This window comes from Dysidea avara, chromosome 7 (assembly GCF_963678975.1).
Source record: "Dysidea avara chromosome 7, odDysAvar1.4, whole genome shotgun sequence".
Lineage (NCBI taxonomy): Eukaryota > Metazoa > Porifera > Demospongiae > Dictyoceratida > Dysideidae > Dysidea > Dysidea avara.
In genome coordinates, this window is record NC_089278.1 from 18,422,216 (window position 1) to 18,439,916 (window position 17,701).

The window sequence follows — 17,701 nt, forward strand, 5'->3', positions numbered from 1 at the left end:
ACTATTGTACTAGTAGTTTTGACCCTCAGTACTACTCAAACTACTCGAGGATGGTTTTAACAGACATCTTTTCTGGATGGTATGGATGCTACAAGGACCAACAAAGTGGGAGTGATAGCCCCTACTTTCATCACTTATATCTCTCATTTTTTGCAGTGAAAATAACTTGTTTTATGGTAGTGATTTCAGTACTGGGTTATCAATAACATTAAAAATTCTCACATTGTTTCCTATACTTACATCCATAACTGCACGTACTCACCCGATATTCAGTAGCAGTATCTATTCCAGCAACAAATACCAACAGACCCAATGCCAGTGCAATGCACAGATTCAAGTGTATAAATGGATGGTTAATTTTATCTCTCTTCCTATATTCAGAATATTAGTAAACAGATACCAAAACATGATTAATTACCTGAGTGTAACAATTGTCAGCAAGATGATAGAAAGGACAAGACATACTAGAGATATTGCACATCCAATATACGAAATTATTGACAAAGCATATTCAGGCTATATAATAGTATAACACTAACAGTTAAACATACACAACTTTAGACTTACTCCATGATCAACGTACATATAATCTACGCTCACAAGTACAGCAAAACTAGTCAAATGAGTAGTAAGGCAAGTTACTGTTTTGTCGGTAGAATTAAATCTATCTAATCTTAATCCTTCCTGTGACCAACCACCAGCTTGATTACTATGGACAGTATTAAACAAATAATATTATTACATCTATTCTGTATGTATGTCACATACAGCTGAATGTTCACTAAGTTGTGATCATAAAATCGACATGATTTGTATCTGGATTCTACTGTTCCATGTGGCTGCACAATAGATGTTTCAGTATTTCGTAGGGTGTCTGTAACTTGAGAGTTGCTTTTCTATTAATAAATTATTAACAGAGAATGGTCCAATAAATAATGCAATGCATAGCTATCAGAATACAATGTGCACATTAAAAAATGTATTAAGACACACGGTAGTGTGTTGTGCAGCCCAAGAAGCTGGCACGCCACACCGTGAGTATATTGACAGGAAGAAAGAAAATGCGATTTTCACACCTTTGTAGCCCCGTGATCCCTTATCTGATTGGAACCAGTTTCACTACAGAGGTACCTGCCAGGTAGGCCACACCACATACCAAATTTAAAGGACATCGACCCAGCCAATTCCGAGATATGAGTGGCCAAAGTTTCATTTTAATTTCTTAATTTTTTTTCTTAAGCCATAGGGGGGCTACTAGGCCTTCGATTGCTTTTCGCACACTTTGCAAAAATTGCTATAAAACACAAAAGTGTAACTCAATTGTATCAATATTTAGCCCAATGAAGAGCGTATAAAAGTGAATTTGCATACCAAGTTTGCTATGAATCTGATAAAAATGCAAGGAGTTATAAGCATTTATTCATGTAAAAAGATGAAACTTTAGTCATGGCTACAGGGTAAACCAAGTAGAGGAATAACTTGAAAATTTGTGTGTACATAGGCTGAGCATCATAGCAGTGCCTTTTGGTGGTTAGAATGGCAACAGACTTACAGCTACAAAGTTAAAAAGCAAAAACCAAACAAGTGTAAAATCATGGGATTAAGATACTCTAATAGAACAGTCACTGCAAAATTGAATGCTCTAGTCAATGCTATGACCTGATGTAGTGTCCTTTGGCTTCTCCAAGAAATATAGCTTTTCCAAGAATTATAGGAGTGGAGCATTGCTTGGTCATCTACAGTTCTTTGTTACAACAGACTATTCTACTTTGGACAATCCTTGTTTTGTCTCCTGCGATAACACACAATACAAGCGAAGTCCACATAAATTACGGGAACACTCAGCTCATTTTAGGGAATTTTTAATTGTTTCAAAAACATGCAAAAGTTTTCAATATGAATATCCTACAATCATGCATAGACTACCTATTCACTTTCATATAAATCACTATAGTGGAAATAAATACATATAGACCTAATAAAACTTTCTATTCACGTATAGCCATCATGCATGCATGAACTAGCAAATAATGTTTGTGGTAGTACATACATTGGGAGCAGACATTAAATACAGAAGATAGGTGTGGAAAACTGGTCTTATTACCCATGTCAGCAGATTTGATATTTTTCACCTCAAGCACAAAGCTACATAAATGCATTATTTCATTTCATCATCAAATTCAGTCAGAATATAGAAGTTTGCTTTTTCCAGTCCTATGAGTGAGCCACACAAAACATCAAAGGCTTTGATGGAGCTTGATCTGGTCAACTGGGAATGGTTTGGATGTGGTTGTACAGCTCCATGGTGGATAAGGATCAGTGCTACAAGTTCCCTTACATTTTAGCCAATTTTGAGCTGTGAATAGTCGATTACGCAGCCTAATTCATCTCTATGTCTCCTTGTTTTATTATGAAAATGATTATTTGCCTTTTACACTACCCATCACCCCATTAGAGTTCACCGGATACTCATGAAAAAATCTATGATGCTAGGAAACTCATCTGGTAGCTACTTGTACAGTGTATGTTCTGGAAGGTAAGGAATTGGTATATAACATGTAAAAATATGTAGACTCAACCACAAAAAAATCCATAGACATCACCCAACTAAATACAGAATAAAGCTTGTTGAATTTCCTTGCTTCCTGCATTATGCAGCATTAAATTCAGTGACATAAAGCTACAAATCTTTACATACAATGTACGTAGCTGCTGCTAAATACTGATGGTACTGTATTAGTAGTATAATGATATTGTAGCATGTAGATATTAATTCTTACCACATCCAATGTCAATAATATAGGATTATCCTCAGTAGTATTAATAGGCACCGGTGCTTGTATGGACATGATAGGTGAAATTGGTAGGTTCCTCAAAAAGCTAAAATAAACAAAAATGTGTGCATTAATCATATTTAAGTAATTTGTCATCACGAGTGCCATGTGAACAAGAAAGCTGGTGCCACACCCTGGGTATATGGACAGGACAACAGAATACAAGATTTTCATGCATACATAGCTTCTCCAAATGGGATGATTTTTACACATTTGTGAATTCAACCCTCTTAGTTTCTGTTCTACTCCTTTATTGTACACTTAACAAAAAACTATTATAAAACACAAACTTGTAACTTGATCTCCTCAAACTTTGATTATGTACTAAGGTAAATTCACATACTAAGTCTGAAGCTTATCTGATAAACATTGACAGAATTATGGACAATTATTTGTATTACACTGACTGATTTACTCATGCCTACAGGGTAAATCACTTGTGGGAATAACTTGAAAATTGATCTGTACAAAGTGAACCATCATAGCTACAAATCTTTTGTTGTTAAGAGAAGCAATGACAGCAACAGAGTTACCAGGGAAAACCAATCTAATGTAAAACTGCAGATTCAAAATACTCTAATAGAACAGTCATTGAGAAGTAAAAAATAAGTGTACAAAAAAGTCGGAAAAGGTCCAGAGTTCAAACCAGATCCATAGCTACGTGCCTCCCTAATTCTTTGCCATTGAAGTATTGTCAGTCACTTACTACCTCATCAATACTACTCAATAGTCAAAGATTACAATTATGTACCAATGGAAACATCTAGACTGTTATAGAACATTCCATTTGTGTTCTATTAGAAATTCTCAAAAAATCTGTACTCTATTAGAGTACTACAAAAATTAACAAGCAGTCAAATATATAAGCAATTGTGATATTTGTCTTAAATAATCCTGCTGATAAGAAAAATGTAAGCCTCAAGGCTAGCTTAAGGTCAGCTTTAGGATATATAAAATACAAAAAGGAGTAAAATAATGCAAAACAGCCAATGTGTGAAACATGGTGTGGCTTTCAAAAGCTTGGTGAAAATGTTGCAAAATCAAAGGTGGTATATAGCCAAGAAATAATTGCAATGATGTTAATGACAGGCTTGTGAAACTTTTTTTAAAGCTTGGCTGCCTGTGCATAGATACCTACATCTTATACTTACTAATCATTAGGATCCGGCAGCTGCAAAATGTCATCTTTGAGTACCGTATTTGTAATTGGAAATCCTGTAGTATCTGAGTAAAACAAAGTACATACATCAATATGTGAATGATAAGATTGTAGTACAATGTTATGATGACATTACATAGTAGGCTCAACATTTACACAAATATTATGTAGTTTATTTGTTGTATTGAGTATCAGGTGCTTACATAGTGTAAATTCCAGAAACTGATTGATGAACCCTTAAAAGTGATATTGACAAGTGACAAACTGACAACTATTCTTGTCTTTTTAACTTCTAAGGAACATTACTTTTCTCCTTTGATGAATAATCATATATTTGTCAAAATTTCTTTCATCAAAATTTATATACAGTAGTATTTATCTTAAGTTGCATAATAAAATGTGCATATTTGGGGATTAGCAAAGCAATCACTACATGTATACAAAAAATTTGGAATTTTCAACTAGAGTAGGGACCATAGCACATCAACAAAAAGTACTGAAACAAGCTGGAGTAGTACATGATATTAAATCACAGTAAACAATAAGAAGTGTTATATCCCTACTGTGCATTTCCATTATGGTATCTTGAGCACAGTAAGAATATAAAACTTCTTCAGAGGAGGTTGGACGCACTTTAAGCATCATTATAGAACTTTATGTAGGCAAGATCAAAGGAAAAAGTGTACTTTAAATTTCATAGAGTACACTCTTAGCCGGCTAACTGCTTCATCGACCACAAAGAGTGCTTTGCTGCACCGCAAAGAGTGCTTTATTGAACGAATAAAGCACTCTTTGCGGTGCAATAAAGCACTCTTTGTGGGCAATTAAACACAGTTGCCCATGTGCCTTAGTGTAGGCTAATAGCCTATGGGGCTCGCGCCAGTACAATTAATCACCCAAGCCGGTGAAGGCTGATAGCCTCGCCGCGCTGAGTGATCAATCACCCCAGCCAATACGAGTTCTATCACTGGATTGCTTTTATAGACATACCTAAATGCTTCGACGATGGGTGGGAGAAGGTAACGTTGCTGTTATGTTTGTTAATGTACACGGAAAAGTCCTGGAGATATCACGGAAATACTTCACCATGTGACTCACAATAGAATCGATTGTGGGTTGCGAGCAAAACCTGCCAAAAGACGCGATGAATGTCTACCATGCCAAACTATGGTGAACTATACGTGAGTTACTTTGTTAAACTGGTTTGTGAGTGTTCAGGCTGCTAATAGTCCGTGCAATGCGTGTTAATTATACGAGTTCTAGTGTATGGTGAAGCTACACGAGTAGAAAGTTCCATAAATCATTTAAAGCATAGCCACGAGTGCTATATGAAAAATAAAGTACGAGGTGCAAGGCTGAGATGCTAATAAAGCACGAGGCTAAGCCGAGTGCTTTATTAGCATCGAGGCCAAGCACCAAGTGCTTTATTTTTCATATAGCACTCGCGGCAACATATACAAAGAACGCAATTAACATACAGCTCATGTGAACACGTCCAACCTCTTTTGACACTTCTTATTGTTTTACTGTGATTTAATATCAGGTACCACTCCAGCTTGTTTCAGTACTATTTATCAATGTGCTATGATCTCTACTCTAGTTGAAAATTCCTTGTGTACTTGTTTGTTAACTTTTTTGCAAATAATAATTATTATGACTGGTGAATCCACGAGTACCGCATCAAAAGAAATGGTGCCGCGTGCCCCAATTAGATCAGTTATTGTCTTAAAAATGAAGTATTCGTTATGCTTCGTTGTCAGCTATGTTCAACCTGTTACACAGCAGTACGAGTCAAGAACTGGTCGAAAAGCACCTCTGCAATCAAAGTAGCTACTATGAAAAATACGGACAATTTCCATTACAAAGGGAAGCCATCACATGCTACCACCAAATCGACACTTTTTGCTGTCAGCAAAGATGAATGGAACACAAAGGAGGACACCATGAAGAATGCATTGTACATACTGCATTATGCTAAAAGGCACCTCTCTGGCCGAAGTGACATTGAACAGTGAAAAAATCAAGCCTGTAGCCTTAGCCATTGTCGAGTTACGCTTGTCTGAAGGCATCAGTTACTCAGTCAGTCAGTCATGCAGTCAGTCAGTCAGTCACTAGAAAATTCCATTAAATAATTTTTTTAAAAAATTCCGTAGCAACTTGTTGAAAGCATTTCGGGTGCACTGCTTCATCATCATCTGGAAAAGTGAGGCTGGTATCATTGTCTGGAAAAGTGAGGCTGGTTTTGGGGTGATGTTTTTTCATGGGCCACGCCTACTCCTTTGTGGTCCCTACTATACAGTACTATCGAACTGTATGATACTTACATGCAATACATCAACTTAGTAGACAATAAAGCATATACTTTAATGACCACCTTGAATACTCACTTGGTGGGAGTTGATTCAAAATACTTCTTAGCACAATATTAGAGAAAGTGAATTGAGCACTTCTTCCAGTAAACTTTTCCAAGTCATCATTTGTAGTTGTAAACACATAATCTTCTCCTGTTTGTACACTATTACTGGATATAAGCTGAGCTTTGATCACTATGTGACAAAGGTTAACATTTCATGCTTCCAGCAAAATACATACCAATATTTTGCCCTGTTTTAACAGCTTCGGTTCTTTCATTATTTAGTGTTTCACCTAATAATCTTCCAAATTGTTCAGTACCATTAACCAAAGACTGGCTAGTGTCTGGTGATGTCTATAGTAAGTGTAACTATGCTTATAAATGACTGAAGATATTGGTACATACTCGTTGTAGTTGCTGCCAGCTCTGTTGGTTGTTCTTATTTAGTAGATTGTCGAATATTGTAGTCGTTTCCTTCAAGTGTAAATGAAACACAAAATGGTAATTAGCTAGCAGCCTGCAGCTATGCTGTACACAGAAGTACTGTAACATCATCTACCTCAAAATATGGATCATCAGGTGTTAACATGTCAACCACTGTACCTGTAATACTGCACAATGGCATTATTACGTATTGCAGACTGCAGTATATATTTATGTACTTATTGAGTGATGAGATGATGTTGACTACTATACTAATGTCCTTTGGATGAACAGTCTGTTGTCCTGGTGCAGTCAAGTTAGAAAGGGTTGTAGCAATATTTGTGACTACACCAATCTTTTCACCATCATTCAGATCATCTATCAACATTGTAGCATTGTTTACCTGAAATAAATGTATGTACTGAGTACACGCATTACTTACTATACTACTAAAATTACCTGCTCAAGCAATTCCTCAACCTGTATGTTAAAGCATTCATTAAATTCCTCCCATTTACTCTGTCCTTTGCATCTTCTTTGTATGGTACCTAATATGTACATGAAGCACTATTTGTTTGTTTGTGATTCTTACAATACAGCAAAACAAAGTATCATCAGTATTATTGTTTGGCACTACTAAACTTTGAAAGGAAAATCTAAATGTCTTCTTTAAATAACAATGAATTCATAAAATTGTACCAATTATATCCCAGTGAAGCAATACTTCAGGGACTGTGTAAGCATAGACAGTACAGTATCAGCTATTTTAAGCTTGTTATAGAAGCCCTATACCATCTACAAGTCTAGAAGCCACAGCAGTTGTAGCTATTGACATTATTCCTCTGCTACAAGATATATTTTCTACAACTTAATTGTATACACATCATACAATATGATTGCTCAACTACATAAAAATTGGTTTACCATTTAATCCAGGTGCAGTGCATGGTGCTTCTACAGTAACACCAACAAGTGTCTCATTCCATGTAACATTGAATCCAGTATAGTTTACTGTCACTGGGTTACAGAATTGATCTTAAGGAATATAATAATAGAGTATATAAACAACAGAAACTGTTGTTTGCTTACTCAATGTCAGTCTGGCTATACTTGATCTGCCAAAACCACCATATTCATTTCTAACAGTACACCAATAATCTCCACTTTTATCTTCTGAAGCTGTGATGACAAGAGTTTGGCCTGTTGCTCTACTAACAGGAACTCCATTCAGTAACCAGCCATATTTAAAAGAATTAGCACCCAGACCAGTAGCTGAACATGTAAATGTAACTTGGTCTCCTGAATTAACCCTTTCTCCTGATGATGTGATAGTTGCCACAGGATCATGAGCTGTTAAAAGAAAACAATTATGTGCCCATTGATTCATGATGCACAATTTGTATTTTGTCACATCAATATGACAATTTAATGATTTAAGCCATAACTATACCTTCAATAGTAAGTATAGCGTAATCAGTAAAATTTCTTCCATGTTGATTGACAGCCACACATCTGTATTGACCTGCATCAGGTGGTACTAGTCTAACAAGTGTGAGGACATTGGTCTTTATTCCTAAAGCACCAGTTGGTATAACATTATCACTTCTCTGCCAGAAATAAGATGATGCTCCCTCAGCCATACATGTAAACTGAACATTTGTAGAATCATTATTAACTTCAATAAGTTTACTGAGTGGATGAGTGGTGATTTGTGGTCTTGCTATATAATACATAATAAGCAACTGTTTCACAATGATTCACTTCCTTACTAGTGTCAATTATTATTCCTCTTGCACTACTAACATCACCAAGTTCTACTCTCACACCAGTAGCAGATGATATACTCAAACTTAAATTAAACTCCTCATCTACTTCGTTAACTACTCTATCATCCACTACTGGTATTGTCACAGTGACACTGGTCTCTCCAGTATTAAATGTAGCAGTCAGTGGAGTAGCATCATAATCAATACCAGCTAATAACAAAATGCAGTACACCTTTATCAATGGTTTTGATGATGAAGATGTTATTGAATTTTTTATCACCTTTTATAGTGCACACACATATGTAGAGTACAATTATGTCATGTAAGTTTACAGGAAATATATCTTGTTGTCTGTAAACTTGGAATGATGACTGAGGCAGTAAATGCAAAAGGTGATTATCAAATTGACTGATACTGAGAAAGTCAAGCATCCTTGTACTATTAGATGTGGATATTCGTGTTCACATACTAACATTCACTAGCACCAACGCTATACATTGCAGTCACTCTTCGCTGCATGTATCAACATGCATACATTTTCACAGGATGAACTTTCACGGTAGCTTTTCTAACGGCAAAAACTGTGAAAATTACACACCGCAAAAATTCCCAGGAATAGCACACGTGTGACTGTTCTATTAGGATGACTGCTGTATTAGAATATCTAATCCAAAACAGCCAAGCTGTAAAAAAAGTGTGCGGCCCTCAGAAAGGCTATGGTGAAAAAAGATGTGAAATCCAAGGTGGCGGCCAAGAAATGGCTGTGATGGTAGGTTAATGGTAAAAATTTTAATAATGACAATTCAGGTAAATTTTGTGAAGCGGCACAAAAATTCACCTGAATTGTCGTTATTAAAATTTTTACCATTAACCTACCATCACAGCCATTTCTTGGCCGCCACCTTGGATTTCACATCTTTTTTCACCATAGCCTTTCTGAGGGCCGCACACTTTTTTTACAGCTTGGCTGTTTTGGATTAGATTTCATTTCTTTTTGTATTTGTATACCCCAAAGCCGGCCTATGGCCAGCTTTGGGACTTTTTTAACCTATGTTTTTTTTCTTTACTACAGGAAGAAGAAAAGATGAAGTAGATGTACTTTAAATATTTTATCAGTAAATGTACAAATTATATATATAATACATATGTGACTGGATTTGCGAAAAGGGGCCTTCCACACACAATTTGCCAACTTTGACAATTGATAACTTCAGATTGGAAAGAGCTATTGCCTTGAAATTTGGGCAGTGGTGATTTCTTTGCAGCTGAACTCTCTACATGATGGTTTCTTTGTAGCTGAACTCTCTACAAGGTAATTTCTTCTAGCTGATCTCTCTACAGGGAGATTTGTTTGTAGTTGAATTATCTACAAGGTAACTTCTTCTAGCTGATCTCTCTACAGGGTGATTTGTTTGTAGCTGAACTATCTACAAGGTAACTTCTTCTAGCTGATCTCTCTACGGGTGATTTGTTTGCAGCTGAGTTCTTTACAGAATGGTTTCTTTGTAGCTGAACTCTCTAAAAGGTAACTTCTTCTAACTGATCTTTCTACAGGGCAATTTGTTTGTGGCAGAATTTTATACAGGGTGATTTCTTTGCAGCTGAACTCTCTACATGGTGGTTTCTTTGTAGCTGAACTCTCTACAAGGTAATTTCTTCTAGCTGATCTTTCTACAGGGTGATTTGTTTGTAGCTGAACTATCTACAAGGTAACTTCTTCTAGCTGATCTCTCTACAGGGTGATTTGTTTGTAGCTGAACGATCTACAAGGTAACTTCTTCTAGTTGATCTCTCTACAGGGTGGTTTCTTTGTAGCTGAACTCTCTAAAAGGTAACTTCTTCTAACTGATCTTTCTACAGGGTAATTTCTTTGTGGCAGAATTTTATACAGGGTGATTTCTTTGCAGCTGAACTCTCTACAAAGTAATTTCTTCTGGCTGATCTCTCTACAGGGTGATTTGTTCGTAGCTGAATTCTGTACAGGTGATTTGTTTCTTTGTAGCTGAACTCTCTACAAGGTAACTTCTTCTAACTGATCTTTCTACAGGGCAATTTCTTTGTGGCAGAATTTTATACAGGGTGATTTCTTTGCAGCTGAACTCTCTACATGGTGGTTTCTTTGTAGCTGAACTCTCTACAAGGTAATTTCTTCTAGCTGATCTCTCTACAGGGTGATTTTGTTTGTAGCTGAATTCTGTACAGGTGATTTGTTTGCAGCTGAGTTCTTTACAGAATGGTTTCTTTGTAGCTGGCCTCTCAACAAGGTAATTTCTTCTAGCTGATCTCTCTACAGGGAGATCTGTTTGTAGCTGAACTATCTACAAGGTAACTTCTTCTAACTGATCTTTCTACAGGGCAATTTCTTTGTGGCAGAATTTTATACAGGGTGATTTCTTTGCAGCTGAACTCTCTACATGGTGGTTTCTTTGTAGCTGAACTCTCTACAAGGTAACTTCTTCTAGCTGATCTCTCTACAGGGTGATTTTGTTTGTAGCTGAATTCTGTACAGGTGATTTGTTTGCAGCTGAGCTCTTTACAGAATGGTTTCTTTGTAGCTGGCCTCTCAACAAGGTAATTTCTTCTAGCTGATCTCTCTACAGGGAGATCCGTTTGTAGCTGAACTATCTACAAGGTAACTTCTTCTAACTGATCTTTCTACAGGGCAATTTCTTTGTGGCAGAATTTTATACAGGGTGATTTCTTTGCAGCTGAACTCTCTACATGGTGGTTTCTTTGTAGCTGAACTCTCTACAAAGTAATTTCTTCTAGCTGATCTCTCTACAGGGTGATTTGTTTGTAGCTGAACGATCTACAAGGTAACTTCTTCTAGCTGATCTCTCTACAGGGTGATTTGTTTGTAGCTGAACTCTCTGCAAGGTAACTTCTTCTAGCTGATCTCTCTACAGGGTGATTTGTTTGCAGCTGAGCTCTTTACAGAATGGTTTCTTTGTAGCTGAACTCTCTAAAAGGTAACTTCTTCTAACTGATCTTTCTACAGGGCAATTTGTTTGTGGCTGAATTTTCTACAGGGTGATTTCTTTGCAGCTGAACTCTCTACTTGGTGGTTTCTTTGTAGCTGAACTATGTACAAGGTAATTTCTTCTAGCTGATCTCTCTACAGGGTGATTTGTTTGTAGCTGAATTCTGTACAGGTGATTTGTTTGCAGCTGAGCTCTAAACAGAATGGTTTCGTTGTAGCTGAACTCTCTACAAGGTAACTTTTCTAGCTGATGTCTCTACAAGGTGACTAGTTTGTAGCTGAACTCTCTACATGGTGGTTTCTTTGTAACTGAACTTTCTACAAGGTGACTTCTTCTAGCTGATCTTTCTACAGGGTGATTTGTTTGTAGCTGAACTCTCTACAAGGTAACTTATTCTAGCTGATCTCTCTACAGGGAGATTTGTTTGTAGCTGAACTCTCTACAGGTAATTTGTTTGAAACTGAACACTCTAAATGATGGTTTCTTTGTAGCTGAACTCTCTACAAGTTAACTTCTTCTAGCTGATTTCTCTACAGGGTGATTTGCTTGTAGCTGAACTATCTACAAGATAACTTCTTCTAGCTGATCTCTCTACAGGGAGATTTGCTTGTAGCTGAACTCTCACAGGTGATTTGTTTGAAACTGAACTCTCTAAATTATGGTTTCTTTGTAGCTGAACTCTCTCAAGGTAACTTCTTCTAGCTGATGTCTTTACAGGGTCACTAGTTTGTAGCTGAATTCTCTACATGGTGGTTTCTTTGTAACTGAACTCTCTACAAAGTAACTTTTTCTAGCTCATCTTTCTACAGGGTGATTTATTTGTAGCTGAATTCTGTACAGGTGATTTGTTTGCAGCTGAGCTCTTTAAAGAATGGTTTCTTTGTAGCTGAACTCTCTACAAAGTAACTTCTTCTAGCTGATGTCTCTACAAAGTCACTAGTTTGTAGCTGAGCTCTCTACATGGTGGTTTCTTTGTAACTGAACTCTCTACAAGGTGACCTCTTCTAGCTGATCTTTCTACAGGGTGATTTGTTTGAAGCTGAACTATCTACAAGATAACTTCTTCTAGCTGATCTCTCTACAGGGAGATTTGTTTGTAGCTGAACTCTCACAGGTGATTTGTTTCAAACAGAACTCTCTAAATTATGGTTTCTTTGTAGCTGAACTCTCTCAAGGTAACTTCTTCTAGCTGATGTCTTTACAGGGTCACTAGTTTGTAGCTGAATTCTCTACATGGTGGTTTCTTTGTAACTGAACTCTCTACAAAGTAACTTTTTCTAGCTCATCTTTCTACAGGGTGATTTATTTGTAGCTGAATTCTGTACAGGTGATTTGTTTGCAGCTGAGCTCTTTAAAGAATGGTTTCTTTGTAGCTGAACTCTCTACAAAGTAACTTCTTCTAGCTGATGTCTCTACAAAGTCACTAGTTTGTAGCTGAGCTCTCTACATGGTGGTTTCTTTGTAACTGAACTCTCTACAAGGTGACCTCTTCTAGCTGATCTTTCTACAGGGTGATTTGTTTGAAGCTGAACTCTCTACATGATACGAGGTAACTTCTTCTAGCTGATCTCTCTATAGGGAGATTTGTTTGTAGCTGAACTCTCTACATGATGGCTTCTTTGTAGCTGAACTCTCTACAAGGTAACTTCTTCTAGCTAATCTCTCTACAGGGAGATTTGTTTGTAGCTGAACTCTCTACATGATGGTTTCTTTGTAGCTGAACTCTCTGCAAGGTAACTTCTTCTATTGATCTCTCCACAGGGCGATTTGTTTGTAGCTGAACTATCTACATGGTGGTTTCTTTGTAGCTGAACTCTACAAGGTGATTTTTTCTAGCTGAACTATCTCTTTCCACAGTTGCATGAACTCCCTACAAGGTAACTTCTTCTAGCTGATCTCTCTACTGGGTGACTTGTGTGTAGCTGATCTCTATACAGGTTTCTTGTTTCTAGCTGATCTCTTGAATTCTCTTCAGGGTGACTGCTCTATTAGGATGACTGCTCTATTAGAGTATCTCGATCTCGCACTTGCTGCACCAAGTTGGATTTCGTGTTATAACTCCGTGGCTTTAAGTCTGATTCTTCTACACCATTGATGAGCCTTTCTAAGATGATTACTCCATCTGTACAACGATTTTCAAAGCATTACCCCAAGCGGTTTATCTGGTAGGCGTGGCAAGCAGTCGTTTTTTTATTAGCTAATCTCGATTGCGTAATTGTTACACACTGTTGGTTTTTTTGTTGTATCTTCCTGTTTTTTAGCTCGATTCCTTTCAAACCACAAAAGGTTTGAGGTTCAATAGTTAACCTATTCACCCACCGATTTTCAGCTTCTTCCCATACGCGGTTTACCCTGTAGGCGTGACAACATATTGGTGTTATTTTTCGTGAATAATCGCTCATAACTCTTTGCCTGTTTATCGTATTCCAGCCAAAGTTGGTACAGAGATGCGCCTTTATATCCCCCTTCTGTGTGCCAAATTTCAAGGCAATCGGATAATTATGGCGTTCGAGTTTTATAGCAGTTTTTGTAAGTGTGCGACAAGAAAAAGAAAAATAAGAAGAAAAAAAAAACGAAGAAACTGAGCCAATTTTTGAAGTCGCATATCTTGGGAACGCGCGAAGCGATTTCGCTCAAATTTGGAATGTGGAGTGCTGCAGTTGGGGGGCATGTCCACAGCAAAAATCGTCTTGTTTCATCAAGGAAGCACAGAGCTACGGAGGTGCGAAAATTGCGTTTTCTTTCTTCCTGTCAATATACTCACGGGTGTTACGCGCCGGCTTCTTGGGCCGCACGACACACTACCGTGTGTCTTGATCTCAGGTCAGTCTTTCACCTACCAGGCTGTGTGTCGCTATTTCATATTTTCACTGTGCTAGTTTATGAACATAGCTACACCAATAATAATGGGGTATTCATTGCGATCAAGTAAATAGATTGTTAAAAAGCGTGATATCAGTGCTTGATCAATAATAATCAACCAAGATAGGTGAGATCTTGAATCTATCATGAAATTACAGGTATTTACTGAGTGTAAGTGCTTAAATAAGTTTGAGGCATCTAAATATGCTGCTCAAGGAAAGTGTTGATAAGGAATATTAATGCCTCAATATGGCTTCATTGCATGAAGAAGGACAAAGACCAGCCTGATTGAAGATAAAAGGGAAGACAAGGTGCAGAGGGCACACACTTGTCGGAACCCCAAAGGCACATGGAACTGGTGAGTTGTTATTGTGGTGTAAAATGGTGGCCGTGTGCTGCTTCGTTTGGCCTCCAGCCTTGCAACTGTTGGAGGCTGGCAGGCAGGCAGACAAGTTTCGGCGATTCTTTTTTATTCTATATCCTAAGTGTTTTCTCATTTTTAATGCTGTATTTTATGATAGATGGATTAATCCATAAAGGTGGTTTTCATTGTATAAGATGTCTCTAGGATGATTTTTAAAGGCAGAATTTTAGGCAGCACGCGTCACTTTTTGGGTGATTTCAGTACTACTGTATTGTTTGATAATAGACTATTTTTCAAGCAAAACTAGCTCAGTATACTATCTGCAGCTGTATACTACTAAATCTAAAGACTATATATAGCTTGTTGTACGTTACCTTAAGATAATTAATATTATGACATAATATAACCCGGCTGGCAAAGTAGGGAATGCAGGCACAAAAAATTGTCTACTTTCAATCAAAATTTCACAATTGGTTAAAGCAGGTAGTAATCAACATGATTGTTACAACTAACAGGTATATCAATTGTTCACCTGTAGCAGTCACTGGTGATGTAGTCACAGAAACAGTAACTGTTGATCTACCTGTAGTTCTTCCAAGTAGATTAACAATCACCCTTACGGAACCGGATTCTTCTGTTCCACTGAATGTTGTTGTGTTGAATTGTACAGTCAACGCTATTGGAGTGATCACCCATAAAAACAAAGACTATACACCACTATATATCATTACGTACCTTCATCATCAATGATAACCACTTGAGCAGTATTCCCACTAGCCAGTCCACACCATGATGCAGGGGAGATGACCAAGTTAAACACTTCAGTGCCTTCAACAATGTAATCATTATTCACAGTTATATCAAATGAGAGTGACTCAGGAGAATTCTTAGTAACTGGTACTGTGACAGCTTGTTGTGCATAGTCATCTCCTACAGGTATGGTATACTTGTGTATATCAAAACATTGACATTAACATTACCTGTAGTGTTCACATCCACTAAGGTAACAATCAAGTTAAATGGTTCAGGTGATGGTTGACTTAATCTGATTGTGGGTGATAGTGACCCAACATTTTCATTAATAGTGTATACTGGTGGATCAAATATCATCTCAACTGTAGAATGATAATAACAGATTATTCACTAGTACAATACTAACCTGTTGAGTCAATGATCACTCCAGTAGCAATTGATGGATGACCTAATTTAACCACCACATCATCACGTGATACTGATACTATTGATAAACTGATGTTGAACATCTCAGTTCCTTCAACTAGTTTATCACAAGTTATTGGTACATTGACCATTTTCTGATTTTCTCCATTAAATGTGACCATTATTGAGGTGGAGTCAAAATCAACACCAGATCCTACAATAACAATTAAGCATGCACAGATCAATAAGAGTCCTGTAAAAAGTATAACACTAAATTTTTGAATGTTTACAAGATTGAATACAAAATTGAATTTATGATTTGTGAAAGCCTCTAGTATATGTCCATGTGGTGATAGTAAAATAAGAAAGTTCAAATGGCTTCAATTAATTAGCAAAATGAGATTCTATCAATATTGGATAATATCAATAAGAGTTCATAATATTTTTATGGGGGAGAGTGTCTAACTGTCAGTATGACCTGTACAAACACACTGCTACAAGTTCACTTTTGATCATGTAATTTATGCACCTCTAGCCTGATTCTACTAATGACAAAATCTGTTGGTAGGTATTGATTGGTATTGGCATTAATGAGGTCAAGCCTTTCTTCTAAGAGAAACCCGAGGTGTTACTTGCAGCAGTGCCTTTGCTCCAGTTAGACACTCTCCTCCACACAAATATTATGAACTCTTGATGTAGCTGATCCAATGTAGAAACAATGATCCAATTATCAGTGCAATAATGCAACATGTCCATTCACTGCTACCTTCAAGTAATCACCCACCACCAAGTAGTTCCCACAAGCCGCATTAGCATGAAATTGATTATTTAATATAGTGCTCCTCTTAAATAGTGGTATAGCTAGAGTTATAGGACCTTAGCAATGTAATAATGTATTAGCCATTGCCTTGCTACATGTGGACAAGGAAAACGTTTTCTAGCTATAGTGTTAAATGTATGCTTAATTTTACAAGATATTTGAATGTCAGTAGGCCAAAAAGGAGGACAAAGGTAATACATACAGTGCTCCATGATGCCTGCATTGTATGTATTGTGGTATGGCATAAGGCAACAGTCAGGCTGAAGCAACATCTAACAACAAACCTGTAGTGGTCTGAAGGCATCAATCAGTCAGTGAGCAGAAAATTCCACTAATTGAACTCTTGTAGTAACTTATTGGAAGCATTTAGATTACACTGAAAGCAGTTTTAGCCTGCCAAGGTGCCATGAAGGTATTGGTTTGGTCAATATTTTAGTGCAAACATCCTATCCTAATACACAGTACTATAGTACTGTATGATGAATGCAACAAACAGAAACAAATATGACAATGTACTGTACAAATGCAAATCATGATATTTAGTAGCTAATACTGATTATCATATAGCATACACAAATAACATGCACCTGTAGCAGACATTGTTGAATGCTCCAGCGCAGAAACTTCAATTACTATGCTTGTGTTAGCCAGTCCACTAGATGATATTGCAATCTCAAGGGGAACAGAACCAGATGTTTCTGAGCCAGTAAAATTGTTACTCACAAAATTAACCAACAGACCTACAGGAAATACATACAAGTTAGTAGAACAGTTTTAACAGCATGATGAAAGTGTGATATAAAAATATCACAAATTACGAAAGTATAGAAACAATTAGGCTATGACCTGGACCAATCATTGGTCCCCTATAACCGGTTAATATGTTTATTGCATTTTTCAACATAACTTGTGACCTAATTTTAAAAACCTGTTGATATCCACACATTTTTCCAAAATTCTTTTATTGGTTCTTTGTTGCAA

The 17,701-nt window shown here is 37.0% G+C and overlaps 1 protein-coding gene across 4 annotated transcripts in view; it reads right to left on the reverse strand.

The window, feature by feature from the left end:
- The window catches only part of LOC136259671 (uncharacterized), a 42,311-nt gene that overhangs the window by 13,843 nt on the left and 10,767 nt on the right, over positions 1-17,701 (reverse strand). For all 4 annotated transcript variants that reach the window (XR_010703331.1, XM_066053173.1, XM_066053172.1 and 1 more), the window contains 21 exons: positions 17,308-17,460; positions 15,902-16,114; positions 15,723-15,857; positions 15,478-15,672; positions 15,275-15,418; positions 8,539-8,745; positions 8,220-8,489; positions 7,859-8,119; positions 7,694-7,804; positions 7,229-7,317; positions 7,009-7,172; positions 6,906-6,957; positions 6,752-6,820; positions 6,586-6,700; positions 6,381-6,539; positions 3,986-4,058; positions 2,781-2,880; positions 769-896; positions 568-709; positions 419-516; positions 263-371 (listed from right to left, as the gene is read on the reverse strand). Coding sequence is in view for 3 of the 4 variants with exons in the window: in XM_066053173.1 (XP_065909245.1) it covers positions 263-371; positions 419-516; positions 568-709; positions 769-896; positions 2,781-2,880; positions 3,986-4,058; positions 6,381-6,539; positions 6,586-6,700; positions 6,752-6,820; positions 6,906-6,957; positions 7,009-7,172; positions 7,229-7,317; positions 7,694-7,804; positions 7,859-8,119; positions 8,220-8,489; positions 8,539-8,745; positions 15,275-15,418; positions 15,478-15,672; positions 15,723-15,857; positions 15,902-16,114; positions 17,308-17,460 (2,987 nt within the window). In the remaining variant the exon portion in view is untranslated. The remainder of the gene's footprint in view (positions 1-262; positions 372-418; positions 517-567; positions 710-768; positions 897-2,780; positions 2,881-3,985; positions 4,059-6,380; positions 6,540-6,585; positions 6,701-6,751; positions 6,821-6,905; positions 6,958-7,008; positions 7,173-7,228; positions 7,318-7,693; positions 7,805-7,858; positions 8,120-8,219; positions 8,490-8,538; positions 8,746-15,274; positions 15,419-15,477; positions 15,673-15,722; positions 15,858-15,901; positions 16,115-17,307; positions 17,461-17,701) is intronic.